The sequence below is a fragment of the Dipodomys spectabilis genome, unplaced genomic scaffold, assembly GCF_019054845.1.
Source record: "Dipodomys spectabilis isolate Male_0828 unplaced genomic scaffold, ASM1905484v1 ptg000053l, whole genome shotgun sequence".
Taxonomy (NCBI): domain Eukaryota; kingdom Metazoa; phylum Chordata; class Mammalia; order Rodentia; family Heteromyidae; genus Dipodomys; species Dipodomys spectabilis.
This window is the reverse complement of record NW_024870730.1, coordinates 3,128,823-3,150,084: the sequence shown is the minus strand read 5'-3', so window position 1 is coordinate 3,150,084 and position 21,262 is coordinate 3,128,823. Positions and strand designations below refer to the sequence as shown.

At 33.7% G+C, this 21,262-nt stretch overlaps 1 protein-coding gene across 2 annotated transcripts in view; it reads right to left on the bottom strand.

The window, feature by feature from the left end:
- The window catches only part of Ascc3 (activating signal cointegrator 1 complex subunit 3), a 234,598-nt gene that overhangs the window by 97,530 nt on the left and 115,806 nt on the right, over positions 1–21,262 (bottom strand). For both annotated transcript variants that reach the window (XM_042679521.1, XM_042679520.1), the window contains exons 18-26: positions 17,680–17,844; positions 15,854–15,940; positions 14,890–15,066; positions 11,425–11,650; positions 7,123–7,277; positions 4,335–4,433; positions 3,027–3,195; positions 1,772–1,992; positions 180–265 (exon numbers count right to left, since the gene is read on the bottom strand). In XM_042679521.1, coding sequence (XP_042535455.1) covers positions 180–265; positions 1,772–1,992; positions 3,027–3,195; positions 4,335–4,433; positions 7,123–7,277; positions 11,425–11,650; positions 14,890–15,066; positions 15,854–15,940; positions 17,680–17,844 — 1,385 coding nt within the window. The remainder of the gene's footprint in view (positions 1–179; positions 266–1,771; positions 1,993–3,026; positions 3,196–4,334; positions 4,434–7,122; positions 7,278–11,424; positions 11,651–14,889; positions 15,067–15,853; positions 15,941–17,679; positions 17,845–21,262) is intronic.

Below are 21,262 nucleotides of genomic sequence, written 5' to 3'. Positions count from 1 at the left end.
AGTCCATATTAAGTCATTAAAGGAATTTCATTTTCAATCTTAAACACTATATACATGGATAAAATTTTAATGGTGGTTGCAAACTTTTAAGTAAAAGGGTATGGAAACTCATTCAAAACACATTTAAATGCCACTCTATTAGGTAGCCCTTTTATACTTTAAAAAACATAAGAACTTACTTTTTACCAAGTTTCTCTTCTATTCTAATTTTCCAGTCATCCATTCTTTCACGTACAAGGGCTTTTAAGGGAGCAATGTACACTGCCTGAAAAAGAGAAACTAGATAAAAACTTGTATAAAATTAGTGACTATAAGGAAACTGAGTCATGAGGGTATCAGGATAAAGAAAGGGCAGAAAGTGAACTTAACAGACCAATAAGCTTTTTTTGGAAGTGAAACTTGGTAAAGGTGACTTCATTGTGGATGAAGAGGAAATGGCATCCCCCGCCCCACCCCCGTCCCCTCACCACCCTTAACTAAGGCTCTTTAAATATTAGGCAGAAAGAGTAAAGTTGAGGGTTGGAGGAAGAGGCAGATGGAAGTGGGGGAAGATGGAGGCGGGTGGGTGAGCAATGTTATTTTGACAAAGGAGTTTCAAAGTTTCAATAGTATCTGTGTTCATCAAGGGCATCAGCCTCAGATGTGGTGTTGGTCTTAGGCTCTCTCCCAAGACTGCTGGTACATTTGTTCAAGGGTAAGGGGAGGGGAGATGATTCAGCAGGTTTGGCATAAAAATCAGAAGCAGAGCTGAGGATGAAGTGGTAGAGCACCAGCTTTGGGCAAAAAAGCTAAGGGACAATATCTAGGCCCTAAATTCAATTTAAAAAAAATTTAAACAAAGACTATCAATGATGCAGCTGAAACTCTTCTGTATATCACCTTTACAATAAAAATTTTAAGGGTGGGGGGAGATGGGAAGGAATGGGAAGGGGAAACAAAGGAGGCAACAATGCTTGATAAGAAATGTACTCATTATCTTGCCCATGTAATTGTAACTCCTCTGTACAGTATTTTCACAAAAAAAAGATATGAAAAAAATAAAAAATTTTAAAAAAGGAAAGAGTCTTAACATACAAAAAAAATGACATGGCAATTGCACTGTTGCCTATATATCTAAGAGGTAAGGACAGCAACTCAACAAACGTGTGCACTCTCATGATCATTAAACCATGATTAAGAACAGCCAAACAACAATTGGAGCATCCCAAGAGGGATGAATGGATAAACAAATGAGAATAGAATCTGATCTTAGTGGCTCACTCTGTGGTTCTTGCTACTCTGGAGGCTCAGAGGTAGAGTATCTGGCAGGTTCAATGTAATTACACATTAATTATCAAGAACACTATAGGCATTTGGAGAAACAGAATGACAGTTATTTCTCTATTTCCTAAGTATAATTAAACTTTAAAAAATGTATCAGGATTTCCACCATATCCAAAGAATTTGATTATAATTATATAACTTTATATATTATAAATATCTCTATGAATTAAGTATCTCATAAGAAATTACCTATAAACTGTAGATACAAGGAAAGGATGCATGAACACAGCACAACTATATACATTAGAAAATAAAAGACTCAAGAATTTGAGGTAACATTTTTGCATGAAAGTATGCTAATCCTGATCTGGCCTCTGAAAACCTGACTCAGAGAATAATATCTCTCACTGGAAAACAACAGTGATTCATTATGTTTAGAAGAGGCTAGTAAAGTGGTTATAAATGGCCTTTTAGAATAGAATGTAAGCATACAATATTTTCTACAGACCTTTGAGGTGGGATAATTGTTGAAGACTCTGAAAATGGCAAGTTCAGCTGCAACAGTCTTTCCTGACCCAGTGGGTGCTCCAAGTAGGACATTACAGTCCGTGTGATACAGCGTATGAAATATCTGTGTCTGCACAGGGTTAAAGTGGCTGAAGTTATACAGGGCCTCATATGCTTTGCATCCTAAAGCTGTGATTGGCAAAGGCTGAAGATCCAGTAATTCTGAAAAGATCCAATAGGTACTGCTATAAAATAGTTGAAAAAAAGTATACTGAACACTATTTAAAAAATTGTAACAATCCTTAGTTTTTAGGGGAAAACTATTAACATTAAGTTATTCTATACCAATGACACATCTTTTTATCTTTTGTCATATTTATCACCTGACATACAAAAATAAGGTGGATGTGGTGGCACAAATCTGCAACCCAGACCTGTGGAAGGTGAAGGTAGGAAGATCTGTGGTCTAAGGCCAGCCCAAAGCAAAAAAAGAGACATTGTTGGAAAAATAAACAAAAGCCAAAAAGAGCTAAGGGCAATGACGAAGCATTTACCTAAAGGTCCCTATTATAAAAAAAGGTTATCCCTATCCACTGAACTACTCCATTACCTGGGTAGCTGACTTCAAAACTACATGGTTTCCATGCCAGAGTACAATGGTTTCAATTTTCTGTAGTATCAAAAATTGAGGAGAAAAAGGCATTGCAAGTTTAGGCTGGCAATGCTAAACAAAACATAGATACATCTTTAATAAGACAAAAATTTGAACTTTGTACAATATAAAATGCATAATTTACTCTTGATGTTAAATCAAGATGCTGTATTTCAGTGAAAGACTTTTGACTGACTTGAATTCAATACTATATGTATACTTTGAGCCAAACTATACAGTTAAGTCGACAGCTGGATTTTGATTTATAATATAATAACTTTAAAATATAAATCTGGGGCTGGGAAGGTGGCTCAGTGGTAGAGTGCTTGCCTTGCATGCATGAGGCCCTGGGTTTGATTCCTCATACTGCTTATGTGATTACCACATAAGCAGTAAAAGTAGGAAGTGTGGTGTGGCTCAAATGATAGAGCACTAGCCTTGAGTTAAAGAGCTGAGGGACAGTGTTCAGGCCTACAGTTCAAGCCCAACAACTGACAAAAAAAAAAAGAGAGAAAAAAAAGAAAAAGTATAAATACTTGTCAATATTAATGAAGAGAAAAATTCAAGGTAAATCATTAATTCAAATTAGCATTCAATATATTACCTGTATGGGGAGGATGTCTCTCTGGTAGAATCAGATGTTGAAAGTTGATAATGCAGACAGCCTCAGCTCCTAACCATCTATCAGATACTGCTCGGATATAGTATTGGGAAGGCAAAGGCTCAAAAATAGGAATTGTAAATACCAGTAGTTGAGCTTCCTTATTAATCACCTAATGGGAGAAAAGTCTAAAGTAAGTATGGTATTCTACTATTATGAAGGTCTTAGTAGTCTATTGCTAAGATGGTAGAACTTCTATAAAAGATCTACCAAAATAAAGACACATTTTGCATTTCTATGTAGCTGAGATATTTAGCACTGTACTTTAGAGACTTGTGAGTAGCTCCTTTCTGAGGGCAAAATGTATAATTATTTATAATATATAATACATATTTGTAATATATATAATCATCTCAGCAGGGTACCAGTTTGATTCATTACTAAAATTTGCTAAATATCATTCATTAAATTTCTTCATATTGTTTGCAATTCTAATTATTATATTACTATTCACTTTATGAGATTCAGTACTCCTCAGTGTTATATGCATGTTATGCTTACTATTATTTATCCCACCTATTTTACATACTCTATGTCTCTGGAAGCCATTCCGTAAACCATGATAAAGACCTTAATTTAATGTCTCAAAGCTGATCACATACTATCAATAATATAATATTTAATCATTGAGTTTAAAGCTTTAAAACTTTAAAGCCAAACAGAAACAAAAAAATAAATAACACCTAATGTTACTTTGATAAAAATGGAACAATAAAGTAAAAAAATACAAATTGTTATACTTTTTTTATTACACAAAATAATATATTCACAATCCATATTTACCTGTTTTTTTTCTGTTGTTGTTGTTGTTTTTTCCCTGGTCCTAAGGCTTGAATTTAGGGCCTAGGCTCAGTGCTCAAGGCTAGTACTCTACCACTTGAGCCACAGTGCCACTTCTGGCCTTTTCTGTTTTTTTTTTTTTTTTTAGTTGGTCACAGAGCTTGAACTCTGGGCCTGGGCACTGTCCCTCAGCTCTTCAGCTCAAGGCTAGTGCTCTACCATTTGAGCAACAGCTCCACTTCCAGCTTTCTGATGGTTTATCAGAGACAAGAGTCTCACAGACTTTCCTGCCCGGGCTGGCTTTGAACTGCTATCCTCAGATCTCAGCCTCTTGAGTAGCTAGGATTACAGGTATGAGCCACTGGTGTTGGGGTTGGCCTTTTCTGTTTATGTGGTATTGAGGAATCGAACCCAGGGCTTCATGCATGCTAGGCAAGCACTCTACCACTAAGCCACATACCCAGCCCTTACCTGTTTTTTAAGAGCTAAAAAATACTCTGAATGGTAAATATGATCATTTGTAGGATCTTCTACCCAAATCCACCAGGGTTCTCCTACTGTTCCGTGGACCTAAAAGAAATACTGTATCATAATACTGTGACTATCATAAACTCCAAAGATAGCACTGTTTATATACATGGTGTTTATTTTTTTCAACAAGTTTTTTGCTATATAATTTATAATACAAAGTTTACCTAAGGTTTAAGTAACACTTATCACTATAAAAACAACACATTTAGAAAGCTATGGTATATAATATAGTTGTTCTATATTATAAAAATACAATCTAATTTTAGAACATCTTCATCACCTCTAAAAGAAAACTTGTTGGCACTACCTATCTATACACAATACATTTACCTTTTTTGGACATATCATATAAAGTGAATCATATAACATATAGTCTTTCATGACTGGCTTATTTAAAAATTAACTTACTATATTTTCATAGTGCATCTCTATGTTTCAGTGTGTATCAGAACTTTATTCCTTTTATTACCAAGTAACATTTAAACACCACATTTTGGTTATCCATTCCAAACTCTTTTTTCCTTATAAGGCCCCATTTTGTTTATCAGCCATTTCTCCCTAATTAAGAAGGTGACCACATCCCATGGGATAATCTTAAGCCCCATATGCTATGGCATTTTCCCAATAAAAGCTGTAATAAAGAAGAAGCCTAAGACAAATATTGGCCCAATAAGACTGATAAACAGGCCTAACACTGAGCTGAGGAAGTGGGATGCATTCTACTTGCTCAGTGAAAAAGGAAACAAGAAAACATTTGGGAAATACCCAACTGTGTCAGCACAGCAAAGAGGATAGGTCCTGAATACTATTATTAATCAGAAGACTGCATTGTCCATATACCTTATTCTACTTTTGGATCTTATTATTGTTCAAATACATAATCTTGCTTACAGCAAGTTAAGGCAAGTTAAGCTTTCCATTCTTAAAGTCAACCACATTCTATCTGATAGCTATAAAAACACTTAATTTCTCTCTTTTCTGATTTAACTAAATTGGAGACTGGCTACGGATAGTAAAACAGAAAAAACATGAAACTTCTATTTATTCTAAAAAGTCATTAACTATAACATTTGAGATATGCACATAGGGCTATGATTTTATATTTAGCTGAAAATTTAAATGTACAGAAATATTGAATATAATTTACCTGTCATCTCATCATAGAAACTGAGAAAAATAATCCTTGCTGTACATGTTTAGAAATGAGAGAATTTTAGGAAGATTTTGACACATAAAGCCCAATTAAGAATTGGATTAGAACCATGGTTGTATAATTTTAGACCACAATGCTGAATAAGGTTCATTCATCTACATTTAATTAGAATCTTATAATAACTATGTCAAGTAAGCATTGCTATGTCAGCATAACTGATTTACTTCTCTTCTTCCATTGGCTTCCTGAAAACAAGGACGTACCTACCTTTCAATCTACAATTTCTAATACCACACCTATTAGGACAAAGAATGAACTAATGCAACAATGATACTCATTAGAAACTATGTTGGAAATGAACTTTATAACTTGAGGGGAAGGGGAGTGGAGAGTGGTAAGCAGGAGAAAATGAATGTAAGTGTTTAAAAAGAAATGAACTCATTAACTTTCTTATGTAACTGTAACCCCACCATTCATCACCTTTACAATAATTTTTTTTAAAAGACAGATATTAAACAATGTTGACTAAAGGATCCAGTGATTGTCGTTACATATAAATCTGTGTGTGTGTGTGTGTACTATATGTTTTAGCATAATATGATTACATATAGATAACTGATGGAAGAAATGAAGAAAGAGCCATAAAAATAGAAGTAGCTATGTTATGGGAACCAAAGAAGGACATTTTTAAGAAGAACTAAGTGGTAAGTGTTTAGAGAGGTAAAGAAAATAACAGAATACTGTAATCAAGCTACTTATTAGCAGTCAATTAGTCTTTAGAGGCCATGAAAGAAGTCTCAGGAGGAAAAAAAAATGGCTCTTTTAACATAGAGACTCTTTAATTTTTGTTAAGCTAAATTACACTAAGGAGAGATAGAAAAAATGATGATGAATGACAGAATAAAAGAACATAGAACTAATGTGCAAAGTCCTTATATAGTATAATCCACTAAAATGTTTCTCAGTGTTGTACTGTTTTTTTCTTGTGCTGACCCTGGGGCTTGAATTCAGAGCCTCAACCATAGCATTCTACCACTTGAGCCACAGCTCCTCTTTAGCTTTTTGGTCATTAATTGAAGGAAAGAGTCTCATGGATTCTCTTTCCTGGGTTGGCTTGGAACTAATATCCTCACATCTCAGCCTTCTGAGTAGCTAGGATTATAGGCATGAGCCACTGGTGTCTTGCTCAGTGTGGCACTTCTAAATTTTCTAGATAATCTAGATAATGTTAATCTTACAGGATTTTCTAAATGCCTTAGGGACAGATGTAAGAAGGTGTAATGGATCTTTTTTTTTGATGGTCATGGGGTTTGAACTCTGGGACTGGGCACTGTCCCTCAGCTCTTCAGCTCAAGACAAGCGCTCTACCACTTGAGCTACAGTGCCATTTCTGGGTTTCTGGGGGTTTATTAGAGACAAGTGTCTCACAGACTTTCCTGCCTAGGCTGGCTTTGAACTGTGATCCTCAAATTTCAGCCTCCTAAGTAACTATGATTACAAGGGTGAGCCACCGATGCCTGGCCAGTGTAATGAAACTTTAGATAATGTGTTCATACAGTTACTTTCCACTTTTACCTGATCATTCCAAGTAAAATCAGGGCTGACACTGAGTGTCACTCGGAGAACAGTCCGTGTGATGGGCTGAATGGATGCTTCCATTGTAACAGAAGGAATCTGATGAACACATTGCTTGACTTTCAGTCCAATATTAACATGATGTAAAATGTGACCTGAAAGGAAAAATATCACATAGGAAAAAATGTGCCCAGAAACAGGAAAAAAAAAAAAAGCAATATAATCTGACTTTTAAATGGGATTTCAGAGAAGGAGAGTTTATTGCTTGTTTTATGATTTGCTATGTAGAATAGCTGACATTCTTGACTTGGTATGTTTGAATATTTTGTAATAGTTAACCTGAATTAGAGATTCATAGTTTAAAATCAGTATCAAGATTTCTTTAGTTATTAATAGGGCTCTTAAAATTACTGAGACTTGATAGTGTTTACTGTGAAAAGATCCATTTATTTCCAAGTTAGTTATGACACTATAGAAATCATAACCAGAAATTATGAAGGTGTAACAATTTTCAATCTACCACAAAATATGTAAAATTTTCATAAACAGATTCTGAAACAAAGATGTACATATATGTGTGTATATATATATGTATATCCCAAAGAGGGAGTTCATCACAAAACAAATATGACTATAAACAAATGGGACTAAGCACCTAATTGGAAACAGACCATATCTTATAGCAATAGGATTTTCTGTATGTCTTGACCTTATGACACAGGAGTAAAAAATAATTAGTTAATAAACCAAAATTTTTATGCTTAACCATATTGAAAGTAGTGGACCTTGCAAAATATTACATTATCCTCAATATATGTGTTCTCATTAATAATTTGAACTTTTCATTAATACTTCCCTATTCTAATCTATCTTAGAAGAAATATTTCTTCCTTTTCAAGTGTAATAACTAGTTCAACTCTTCTTAACTGTTGTTGGAATTCTTTCTATCAGTAATCCTCTTTCTTCATTAGCCAGCCTCTTAAACTACTTTATCTGTATATGTATTCTATTCTGAATTGAAATATTGCCTAATTATATTTTAGTCCCAAAAATGTTAGTTTTCATAGAAATATATGGAGGAATAACTTTTCAATATTAACATAAAAAAGTCATATACAAAATATTAAGTACACACTGATACTCTGAGTTTAAATATGTGTATGTGCATACTTTAATTTAGAAACTTCAACAAATGTAAAGTTTAATGTTTATATTTTCTTACTACACTGATGTTGATAGATGTCGCAAATGATTTTGAACTCAAATACTGAATTTAAATTGAGAATGAACATCATTGAATGATTCTTATAATATATGGCTAAGACTCTTTGTATAAAATATTAAAGAGTCAAAAATACAAAGTACTGGGCTGGGAAGGTGGCTCAGTGGTAGAGCGCTTGTCTTGCATGCTCAAGGTCCTGGGTTCGATTCCTCAGCACCACATAAGCAAAAAGAAAAAAGCCAGAAGTGGCGCTGTGGCTCAAGTGGTAGAGCGCTAGCCTTGAGCTAAAGAGCTGAGGGACAGTGCCCAGGCCCAGAGTTTAGGCCCCACGACCGGACCCCCCACCCCCCAAAAAAGTGCAAAGTACATTATTGCTGGTTAGACCAGGTAACTTCAAAATTTAATGCAGTGTCATTATTTCTGATGGAGGCATAGAATTCCATTGTATATACATATCACATAGAGGGGCTGGGAAGGTGGCTCAGTGGTTGAGCGCTTGCCTTGCATGCCTGAGGCCCTGGGTTCGATTCCTCAGCACCACATAAGCAAAAAGAAAAAAGCCAGAAGTGGCGCTGTGGCTCAAGTGGTAGAGTGCTAGCCTTGAGCTGAAGAGCTGAGGGACAGTGCCCAGGCCCAGAGTTTAGGCCCCACAACTGGACCCCCCCCCAAAAAAAAATACATATCACATAGAAAGACAGCTTCTTTAGTAAATGGTCCTGGCAAAATTGGTTAAACACCTGCAGAAAACTAAAGCTAGATCCTTATATATCACCCTGCACCAGAACTTCAAATGGATCAAAGACCTCAAAGTAAAAGCAGACACCCTGAAAATATTACAGGAAAGAATAGGTGAAACTCTCGGGCTCTTTGGCACAGGCCAAAAATTTCTTAATAAAGACCCAGAAACACAACAAATCAAAGAAAAGTTGTACAAATGGGATTGCATGAAACTGCAGAGCTGCTGCATGGCAAAGGACATAGCTAGTAAAATCAATAGAAAGCCTACAGATTGGGAGAAGATCTTCATTAGCTATACAATGGACAAGGGTCTCATATCTAAAATATACTTGGAACTCAAAAAATTAAATCCTCCAAAAACAAATTCTCAAAGAAACAACTGCTCCATTGATAAGTGGGCTAAAGACTTAAACATTGAGATTCCACCTCCCTTCAGTTAAAATGGCTAGAATCAAGAAATCTAATAACAACAGATGCTGGTGGGGATGTGGCCAAAAAGGGAATCCTACTGCATTATTGGTGGGAGTGTAAACTTGCTCAACCATTCTGGAAAGCAGTATGGAGGTTCCTCAAAAGAATCCACATAGAGGTTTCCTATGACCCGGCAATCCCACTTTTGGGCATTTACCCAAAGGATCACAAACAAGGTCATACAAAAGCTACCAGGACAACTATGTTTACTGCAGCATTATTTACTATAGCTAAGATATGGAACCAACCCAGATGCCCCTCAGTAAACAAGTGGATCAAGAAAATATGGTATATGTATAATGAAATTCTATGCTATGCTTCTATCAGAAAGAGTGAACCACCCCATTTGTGAGGAAATGGAAAAACTTGGAAAAAAATCTTATTAAGTAAGTCAGTCCCAAAGAAATTTAGGTCCCATGGTTTCCTTTATTTGCAATAATTAGTATACACATAAGATAATCTTATCAGATGAACTGAAAAGCTATGAACATATGTCCATATAAGATGATGCTAACTGAAATGATATGGACACAAGAGGTCTGTCTTTACTGTTATTTTTTTAAATGTACTAGGTGATTTCTTTTTTGTTTCCTTTGTATGTTCTTCCCCCTATGGCATATTCCCTCTTGTCCACTGTACTTGATTTTGGTACCCTGCATCTTGTATACACATTTGTCTAATCTGGGGAGGTGAAAGGGAATAATAAAATGCTAAAACTACCACACAGGATAACCCATTGATTGCAACAATGTTACTCACAGGATAGTATAATGGAAACAAACTTTATAACTCTGAGGGAAGGGGGGAAGGTGGGGAAAGAGGAGTGTGGGAGTTGGAGCAAAATTCAGAGATCTAAGAAGATGTTTGGACATAATAAATGTTTATAGACAAGTAGGAAACATCTGAAAGAACAAATCCTAGTAACAACACATAAATGAATATATAAATGAATAAATGACAAAGGACATCAAATCAAATGTTCTTATTACAAAAGCAAAAAAAGGGCTGGGAAGGTGGCTCAGTGGTAGAGTGCTTGCCTTGCAAGCCGGAGGCCCTGGGTTCGATTCCTCAGCACCACATAAGCAAAAAGAAAAAAGCCGGAAGTGGCGCTGTGGCTTGAGTGGTAGAGTGCTAGCCTTGAGCTGAAGAGCTGAGGGACAGCGCCCAGGCCCAGAGTTCAAGCCCCACGACCGGACCCAAAAAAAAAAAAAAAAAAAAAAAAAGCAAAAAAAATTCTAATCTTTTCTCCACTTATGTCTACATCCACAGCAGTGCCTAGAATATCTGTGACACTTCTTATGTTCCAAAGTAATGTTCAATGAACAACCAATGCCTGATATTCAACTCTATTGGTCACATCTAACTGCAAAAAAAACTATACCCATTTAATGGGTATATATATTGTGAGAAAGAAATTAAATCAAGAGGACAAAAAATTTTGAGGTATCACAAAAATGTTAAATATACAGTCTTCCATCATGTGTAAGAGAATGTACATCTCTGAAGTAGTGTACATTAAAAAGCCATGTACTCATTACCTTACTCATGTAACTGTAAACCTTCTGTGCAGCATCTTTACAATAAAATAATTTTTTAAAGCAAAAAAATAAAAGTACAAACTCCATTATTGATAGAGTAGGTAACTTCATAAAATTTGGAGTAATTTTTGTTTGGGATAAATTTTGTTTTGTAATATATATATATATATATATATACACACACACACACACACACACAAACCATTATATATATGAAGATTTCATAAATATGGTAAATATTTGTGTTAGATGTGTAAAAATTCACATTACTTTTATTTCTTGTTAGTATTTTATTTGCAAAAATACATTTAAACATTAATGTTCCCTTCTTACCTATTTCATCTTTTCTCATATCTTTCAGCTTATCTACAGTAAGGTTTTTTTCTTCTAATCTTGTTAGAATGTGTGGTGGCAACACTGAAAATTGTCTCAAGGGACTAGCCCAACCCCAAAGTCTCTTGTCGATGACTTTACTAAGATTCAGGAGCCTGTAGGTCATGGTAGGCCAACGTTTCCTCAGAGCAATTTCAAAAAGAGCACGGACAATTCTAGCTGCATTCTGAAGAACAAAAGGGGAATATGGGTAGTTAGATTCAATATGTTTTTAATTGTCAGTAAATCTATTACTCAAAATCAGTCTCAAATAAAAGGACAAGTCAAGTAGCATCCTTCCATTTTGGGACAATGTTTCTTAATTATCTTAAAGAAAGAAATGGCATATAAAGTGTTTAGGAGGTAGTGAAGTGTCTAACAAGGAATGCAAACTTTCAGCCAGAAGAGTAAGGCCTGTGTAATCACTTGGTACATGTCAGGACAAACTTTCATACTTTTATTCAACTGCCTGTGCCCATCAACCTGTACTGATAATTTTGTATGGTTCACAAATGATGATATAAATTTCCCAATGATACTTGGTAGAAAAGATGTTCTCCACCACTGGAAGAGACAGGTAATGAGGTCACAGATATATAATGGAAACATTGAGTTTATAAGGCCATATACAGCAGAATTAACAAAAACTCTAAAATCCAGTTAGGGACAAATATTAGTGAGAGAAGGATGAAAAAGAAAATACTGACATATAGCTAATCATCTCATTGGCTTGTTTATAAACTAAGTGATGATACTAGCATTACACAGATCATTAATCTTCACAACTGCATTTGATTGATACTTAAGTTGTTGAGTTTCAAAGACAGGAATACTAAAGTTTGGAGAGACTAAAATTTTGTCCAAGGATATACAACTATCATGTCAGAGCATGTATTCAATTCCAGGTCTAAATGGCTTCAAACCTAACTATAAGATTTTAAATTAAAGATACATTCATCAACAGACATATAAAAAGTTAAAATAAATGTATCCTAAGGTTTCACAGCTAGTTCCATTCACTTTACTTCCTTCTCTTTATGATTAACTTTGCAGACTGTTTTACTGAAGATTGCATCTGCAATCATGAACAGGGATTCTATACTGAAAATAAAGGATGTTTAATTTCATTAACATTGTACAAAAAGATGAAAAACAGTAAAGCTTTCAAATGTAAACAGAAGATTTTAAAATTAAAATTAATGTTATGAGGGTAAAAAGTAACCAGAATCATCAGGGGTTTGCTGCTGAGAGAATAAAATTTAAGAAATACCGTTTCCTTCTGAGCTGATAGTGCTTGTGGAATTACTGATGGCTTAAACTTAAAATATAATAGAATTAAGTTGATTTGTCTAATGCATTCAAGGATGATAAATTCATAATAGCTATTTAAGATGAACCAAAGATACTTTGAGATTCAACCTTAATCTAAGGTTGACTTCGTAGGCACCAATCATGTACAAAATGTGAGTTTTATATTGTAAAGCAATTCTTATGCTAGTCTCTCCTATTATCTTCATAATCTTGAATCAAGTAGAAATATTGTCAGACTATCAATCCAGGACCCAGTAAAAATTTGCTTTTATTTATATGTTTAACTATGTTAATACAAACCATTAGAAACTATAAAATAACAAACGGTACTACATTACTTATCAGAGAAACAGAAAAAACAAGTCACAAATAAGATTACTATAAACCTATAAAGAGAATATGTAAATCTTTTCATTGTACCTATATTCACTTTATATAATTTGTGAAATTATCATCTGGATACTTAGTTACATTGATTAAATTGCTGCATTCATTCAAATGGTTTACTAATAAATCAGTTCATTTTTGTAAATAATTTACATTTTCAGCTATTTCAAAGTACTGCTGAGAATTTGTGGCTCTTAAAAATTCACTTATTTAACATATATTTCCTCTATGGTCTTTGAGCAAAATAAAAAATATAAGTCAATGAAATAATTACATATTCATATTATTTTGCTTTTAAATATGGGTAGCCCTCCATAATAAGCACATAATAAAAGTGAATGCTTGAGAAATAAAAAAAAATGTAAAAATGCTTAGAGAAGAAAAATAATTTGAAAAATAAATGGGATAAAATAACATATTTAGTTCACATAAGGAGAAACTGAATATAAAAATGCAAACATTATGTATGTTTTATACCACAACCTCTTTTCTTGTGCCAGTACTGCGGTTTGAACTCAAAGCCTTGTGCTTGTTTCTCTAGCTGGCAAGGCTGACACTCTAGCGATATGAGGCATGCCTCTAGCTCAACTGCTTATTTTAGAAGTAGAATCTCCAGGACTTTTCTTTTTTTTTTAATGTGAAAATACCGTACAGAGGGGTTACAATTACATGGGCAAGATAATGAGTACATTTCTTATCAAGCATTGTTGCCTCCTCCTTTGTTTCTCCTTCCCATCCCTTCCCATTCCTCCCCCCCGACCCCAGCCAAAGTTGTAAAGTTCATTTTTCAACATAACTTCTTGTACATCTCATTGTTGCAATGGGTCTACCTGTATCCCTATTTAAACAATTTGTTTTTTTCCCTTCCCCTCCACAAATTATACCAACATCAAATACAGTGAAAACAGGGGTTATACCATGGGGGAGGGACATACAAAGCAACAAAGTAATTATCTTATAAATATGTTAGAAACAATCGCAAGAAAGAAAAAACATTTGAATCCTTATATTGCAGCATTATTTACCACAGCTAAGATATGGAACCAATCCAGATGTCCCTCAGTAGATGAATGAATCAAGAAAATGTGGTATACATACACAATGGAATTCTATGCCTCCATCAGAAAGAATGACATTGACCCATTCGTTAGGAAATGGAAAGACTGGGAAAAAATCATATTAAGTGAAGTAAGCTAGGCTCAAAGAAACATAGGTCCCATGGTTTCCCTTATTTGCAATTACTAGTATATGTCTGAGACAAGCAGAAACGGTCAGATAAGTTGATGTTAGGTGAAATGAACCTTTCCAGGACTTTTCTACCTGGGCTGGCTTCAAATTGTGATCCTATGGATCTCAGCCTACTGAGATCCTACCTACTAGAATTACAGAAATGCACCATTAGTGCCTCGCCTACAGCATTTTAAAGAGAATTTTACATTCAATGAAAATATTTTTCTTTCATTCTGTTTTTAAGTATCAACAGAGAAGATTGCATTTTTTTAAACAAAGAACTAGCATACTAATTAGAGACATAGTCATTAAGCCTTAATTAAAAGTAAATTTGTTCCAATGCAAACTATGAGTACAGACTGAGAAGTACAAATGAACAGAACTAGCTCTAAGATAAAATAGTAGTTTGGTAGCATTTCGCATAACAATGCATTCATGAATTGACTTCTCAGTCTCTGAAGAGAAATGAATAAAGTAGGAAGGGAGTAAGATTCTCACCTGTGCAACATATGCTGAATCTGATATGAGTGAGAAACTGTCCATCTCCCCTCGGCTGATGTAAGTTTGCAGTAAGATGTTAATTTTCCCGTAACTATTTTCTACTCCTCCAGGAGCTGATAGTTCACAGAAATTGTTTAATAAGGCATCTAGTTCCTCTATTTCCTCTTCTCTGACCTAGAGGAGACAACATTTTCATAACAATACGATCTGATTTGTTGAAAATTTCGCATTTAAAAAAACCATAATGTATGTTTTAAAGTTTCTATTAAGTATGATATACTTCCTTTTGTATAGCTAAAGGCTAGAATTTTCCCTTAAGAAGTTATAAAATATAGTAAAACCATCTTGAAGCTGGTATATTTACAATTTGATTATTTTATCACCAATATCAAAATTGCCATGAAAATCTGATATGATAGAAAAATTAAATTATCTCACTTCATTATCCTTCAATTGATATTTCATTTATTATTGGCCCAGAGTCAAAACTGCCCAACTGGATTAGGAAAAATTTTATTATCTTCAAATATATTCATTGCAGTCATATATTTATATGGCATAATAAATTTATAGCTTAAATCTATGAAGTACTACGTATCAAAGCATTGAATTTTCCATTGTTAATAATATTAAATTATGAGTATAGAAATATTTAGACCTAACTTTGAATCACGAGTGTATTTTAGATTTTATTAGAAATAAGCCAGCATACTATATTATTCAATACTTTACTGAAAAACATATAAATTATTTGATTTGGGGTAAATGCAAAAAATGATATCACGTATAGAACAGTATATAGAATATTCTAGGATAGTAGATATTGTTGATAATAGAACATTGCTGATGCCAAAAGTATTGTGCTATTTAGTTTGTAACCAGTAACAAAATTTAATTATAAGCTTCTATTAATGAATGGACTGGACTATACACCTCTGATTAAAACTTCTAATAGTATTACCTTAATTTGATCAAATTCTTCAGCTTTGGAGACGATAGCAAAGATGTCACCTTCTGTTTTGTGAGCATCAAAGAGTTCATTGAAAGTCTACCAAAGTAAGTGTAATATTTGATTAAAATTTAAAGTGTAACAATTATAAATGTCATACAAATCACATACACTTAAACACAGGCCTAGACAATGTACACAGTTATTCACACAATGTAGCATCCTTGTATAAACATCAATCATCACATTCATCAGAGGCTGAAAAGCACTCCTAAATCATAGTAGAGAACCTTCAGAAGTAAAAAGATAAAAAGATAACTATTAATTGAAACTTAAATAGATATTTAGATATTAGATATCTAATAATTTTTTGGTCTTTGCTTTGAGCATGATTAACCAGTTCTAAGCTGATGATATATCATAGAAATCTCAGAGGGGAAAAAACTATGTAACACAAAGATTCTAATAAATAGTGAGAGCATATGGAAAATCATGAAACTAACTTATATAAAAATCAGACAAAGGTAAAACAGGACTAGAGTTCTGGAGAAAAGTCACAACAACAAAACCTGACAATAGGTCTAGCATGAAGTTTGGCAGCATTACGCTAAGAAGTTAGAAAAAAGAGAAAACTTATGTAATGGAAAAAAAAGGTAGATGTTGAGTAGGTGATAGAATGCAAAGTGTTGCGTGGAGAACCACCTGATAACAGTTGTAAGGTAACATATGTTAAATTTTCTTTTTATTTATAAAAATAGTAGTGATATGAAAATAAATATAAGATCTATGTTGGAAAAAATATGGAAAAATAGTAAGTACATAGAGATATTTTCTAAAACCTACTATATGTATAAGTAACCATTAAATGGGCTTAAAACCTAGATATCATGTAATTTTCATATCAAATATGGATTTTTTTTGAGAAACCTCATTTGAAGGGTCTATAAAAATGATTTGTATTTTGTCATTTTAAATACAATTGTTAAGTACTAAAGTAAAAATGAAAATATCAAAAATGTTAAAAATATGATGACTACAAATAGAATAAAGAAAGTTCACCTTAACTAAGATCTCTTTCTTGAAAACTGAGTCTTCTCATAGATGATCACATATTGGTTTCTTGTGTAGTGACATGTATGTAAACATACATGGCACCTCATCATAAACAGGGTGACTTTTGTGTGTAAGTCGGTACTAAGATTTTAACTCAGGGATTCATACTTGCTAGACAAGTGTTCTATCATTTGACTTTACATCCCAGACCACAAATAACATTTTAAAATCAACTACTAAGCTGGATAGGGTGGCACATGCCTGTAATTCCAGCACTTGGGAGACAGACAGAAAGATCATTTAAACACAGGAAAAGTTAAAGAATAACAAAAAGCAAAAGTTCAAACTGCAATTGTGTAATAAAAATTATCCTTGAAAATTTCTTAAATTATTCAAAACTTGGTTGATCCTTGTATTTTTTTTATACTGTCTTCAACTCATCTTCAGTGTTTCTTAATAACATGAAATTGTTTGACTCTTTATTCAAGAATGTCATTACGCAATCACCTGCTACTTAAAATCAATGAGGCATTCATTCCTTGAGACTTACCAATATGCTTCAATGGTTTCAGGTGTGGGAGTTTCTAAGTCTTGGGATATAGTCATTCAAAATGATAGAGGGCTCTTACTAGGTACAGTCATATTTTCCTCTTGTTATTGAGCATATACTGCTGAATTTATATAGTTTGAATTCATTCTATCACTTGCTTTTGCTATTTTGCATTATTAAAGTTAGAAATATTGGCATCTAAGAAGAAACATGTTATATTTGATCAGCATAATACCTCAATAGTGTTGTACTTGATGTAAAAGTGGCTGGCAGTTCTGCCCAAATCAGTTGAGGAAAAATATCCAGTTCGTTCTTCAAAGCGAATCATCTGAGCCTTATCAAGTTTTCGTCCAACTTCAATGACTAACTGTTCTCGATGCTTTCTTAATGTTGGGTCAATCTATAGGAAAGAAATACAAACATTTGAATTCTTTAGAGTCATCATATGCAAATGTACCTATTTATAAAGATTATATTTTATTTCTTACAAGTTTTAGACCATTTCTTAGCTTTTTATTTTTCAACAGTGTTACCTCCTCCCTCATTTTCTCCCAATTTTTCCCTTTCTGGCCCCCTTTCTCTCCAAATTGTATAGCTCATTTCCAACACAGTGTCTAGTGAGTATCACTGCTGAATTGATTTACCCTTTGTCCCACCATTTCCATTTCAGTGTTTCCCCTTCCCCAAATCAGATAAACTCATATACAAGTTAAAGAGTACAGAGATTAACAACAGGGACAAAAGGGAATAAGCCAAAGAAAAACAAACAAAAATAACTGCAAACAGTACAACAAAACCCCCCCTCTAGTTTCCATATCTTAGGAGTTCATTTTGATAAGTATCATTTTGATATGATCATAAACACATAGCTATTAAGCCCTTGTGATCCTCTCCTAAGAATATCCTCCTTTGGTTTCATTGTAATGTCACCCCTTTTAAAAGAAATAATTAGAAAAACATTTCATTAAAGAGCATCTGAAAAATTCACTAAATTACCAATTTCACATTGTCTTTAGATAACAATGATCTCTCTCTTTTTTTTTTTTTGTCGGTCATGGGGCTTGAACTCTGGGCCTGGGTGCTGTCCCTCAGCTCTTCAGCTCAAGGCGAGCACTCTACCGCCTGAGCCACAGTGCCACTTCTGGTTTTCTAGTGGTTTATTGGAGATAAGACGGACTTTTCTGCCCGGGCTAGCTTTGAACCGTGATCCTCAGATCTCAGCCTCTTGAGTAGCTAGGATTACGGCGTAAGCCACTGGCGCCTGGCTATCAATACTTTTAACTATGAAATTCTCATATGGACTTATAATATTTCAAATTGTAAGTATTGGAAATCAGATATAAGAAAAAAATATCAGCTGGACTATGGTAGCTCAAGGCCAACATGGTAGAAAATCTGCTAGATTCCTACTCTAAAATAATCAGTAAAAAGTTAGGCTGAAAGTATGGCTCAGGTGCCAAGTAAATTCAAAGCCCTAAGTTCAAAGTTCCAGTACCATAGAGGAACAGAAAGAGGCAGAGAGGAAGATGGAGAGAAAGGGAGAGAAAAAGAAAGAAACATGCTGTTAAACTAAACAAGGATTTTAAATAATTAAACTACACTCATATTTTATTAGTCAATTGTAGAAGTGATGTCAAGAATGTTTTTTCCTCACAACTCAAGATGCATACAAGAAATACAAAGATATCCATTTCAAAGAATAATTCTATTGTTCTAATACTTTCATAATTGCTGCTGGAAAAATAAATTTTTCCTACAATAAAAATAGAAATAAAAAGTAAGATGAAGTTGTTAATGAAGTTTGGTATAATTTTTAAACTATTATTTGTATTAGTCTATTTCTAATAAGAAATTATAATACTTCATATAACTTATAATAAATATTCTTGTTGCCCTGACCTATGTGTATGTAAAAATATTATGTACAGACATATACTCCCATGAGTGTACATGTGCCAAATCTTTAAGACTAATTTCTAGTTATGAGCAATATGGTAAAATAGGTCCTTTGATGAGGAGTAAATAAAACACAAAACACTTTAGAAATCTACTGTTAACACATTTTATCATTTATTTTATAAAAGCTAAAATAGTTGAAAAATCAGAAATGTGACTTTGAAAATAATATCAACAAATATAAACTTAAAAATATTTATGTGATACCCTGTTTGTATCAGGTTTTGTTTTGAAAAACATTTTTTAAAATTATAAATTACAAACCTATTAATGTTAAAGTACTGGATCTGTGTTCATTCATAAGACTTTTGATAAATTGATAAAATCCAAACAGTTTTGTTTGGACATGGAAGGCACATCTATAATCTCAGCACTTGAGAGGCTGAAGCAGGAAGATTTTGTTTAAGATTATCCTGGGCTGCATGGGAAGAGCCTTTCTCAAGATAAACAGATAAATAGACAGAAAGATAGAAAAACAAATATATAAAAATTTGAAGGATGAATATTCTCAATTGTAAAGGTAGTAAATCTATGTACGCTAAAAGAAAAATAAATCACTTTATATTGGGAAATAGCACAAAACACTTTCTCTGTACCGTTGAACTACATAAAATTGGCTCCTGAGAATAACCTAATATTAAACAGTAATATGATATGTTTATTTTATTCCAAGATTTAGATGATTTAGTACATGAAAACATATGTTGTATTTTATTTTTCTGTAACCTTTTCAGAATATTTTTTTTTACTATCTAACAATATCCATATATATATTTTTTTTGGGGGGGAGAGGGTCCGGTCGGGGGCCTGAACTCTGGGCCTGGGTGCTGTCCCTCAGCTCTTCAGCTCAAGGCTAGTGCTCTACCACTTGAGCCACAGAGCTATTTCCGGCTTTTTTCCTTTTGCTTATGTGGTGCTGAGGAATCGAACCCAGGGCCTCAGGCATGCAAGGCAAGCGCTCTACCACTGAGCCACCTTCCCAGCCCAATGTCCATATTTTTTTAATGAGTATATTCAACATGAGACTTTAAAACAGGTAAGGTTATTGGATATCATGCACCTATGTTTCGTAACAGATTATTTGGGCTATAAAATAATATATCCATTTGAAGACTAGTAAAGATTTCAATTGAGAAGATTGTAGCTAAACCCTATCTATGTTCAGCCCAAATATGAATGTGATGATTTTAGGTTATAAACCTCAAAACTAGTTATAGCTGATATTTCTATTTTTTCAGCCCTAAGCTTTGATTGGTTTAAATTTTTCCCATGGTGAAATCTACTGCTTAGAAAAAGGAAAAAGGAAAACACAAAAAGATTGGCAATTGCTCTGATAACACACAACATGTATGTTAACATTAAATGGAAAAAATTATAATTTTGAGTTTAGTATCAATAATTTTGATCTAATACAAGAGACTATCCACAGGCTGGTGGTGAAATAGTGTTCTCATTAAGGCAAAACCAGATTTTATCTGTAATTAGGAAGCATTTACAGTATATAGGCAGAGACCTAAAGGAAAGACAGATCATACAGAATCTGTAAGCCACATGGGCCAAAACAACTACAAAGTTTGTAGAAAGAGTGATGATCATGTGGATCTAATTCTCAGCCTAAGCATCTGCACTCAATCCTGAAACTGATCTCAACCTCTAAACTGTTAAGATAATAACTCATTAATGCCTACTTCAGTTTCAAAATAAGGAATGAAAAAGGACCTGATAACAGATTTTATGTAACATTAAGACTATAATCAAAAATTGTTTGGTTCTTTCTTAATATCTGGTTTATTCTAACATTGTATTTACCATAGTTAAAAAAGTCAAAGCATATTAAATAGAAGTATATGTGAAAATGTGGA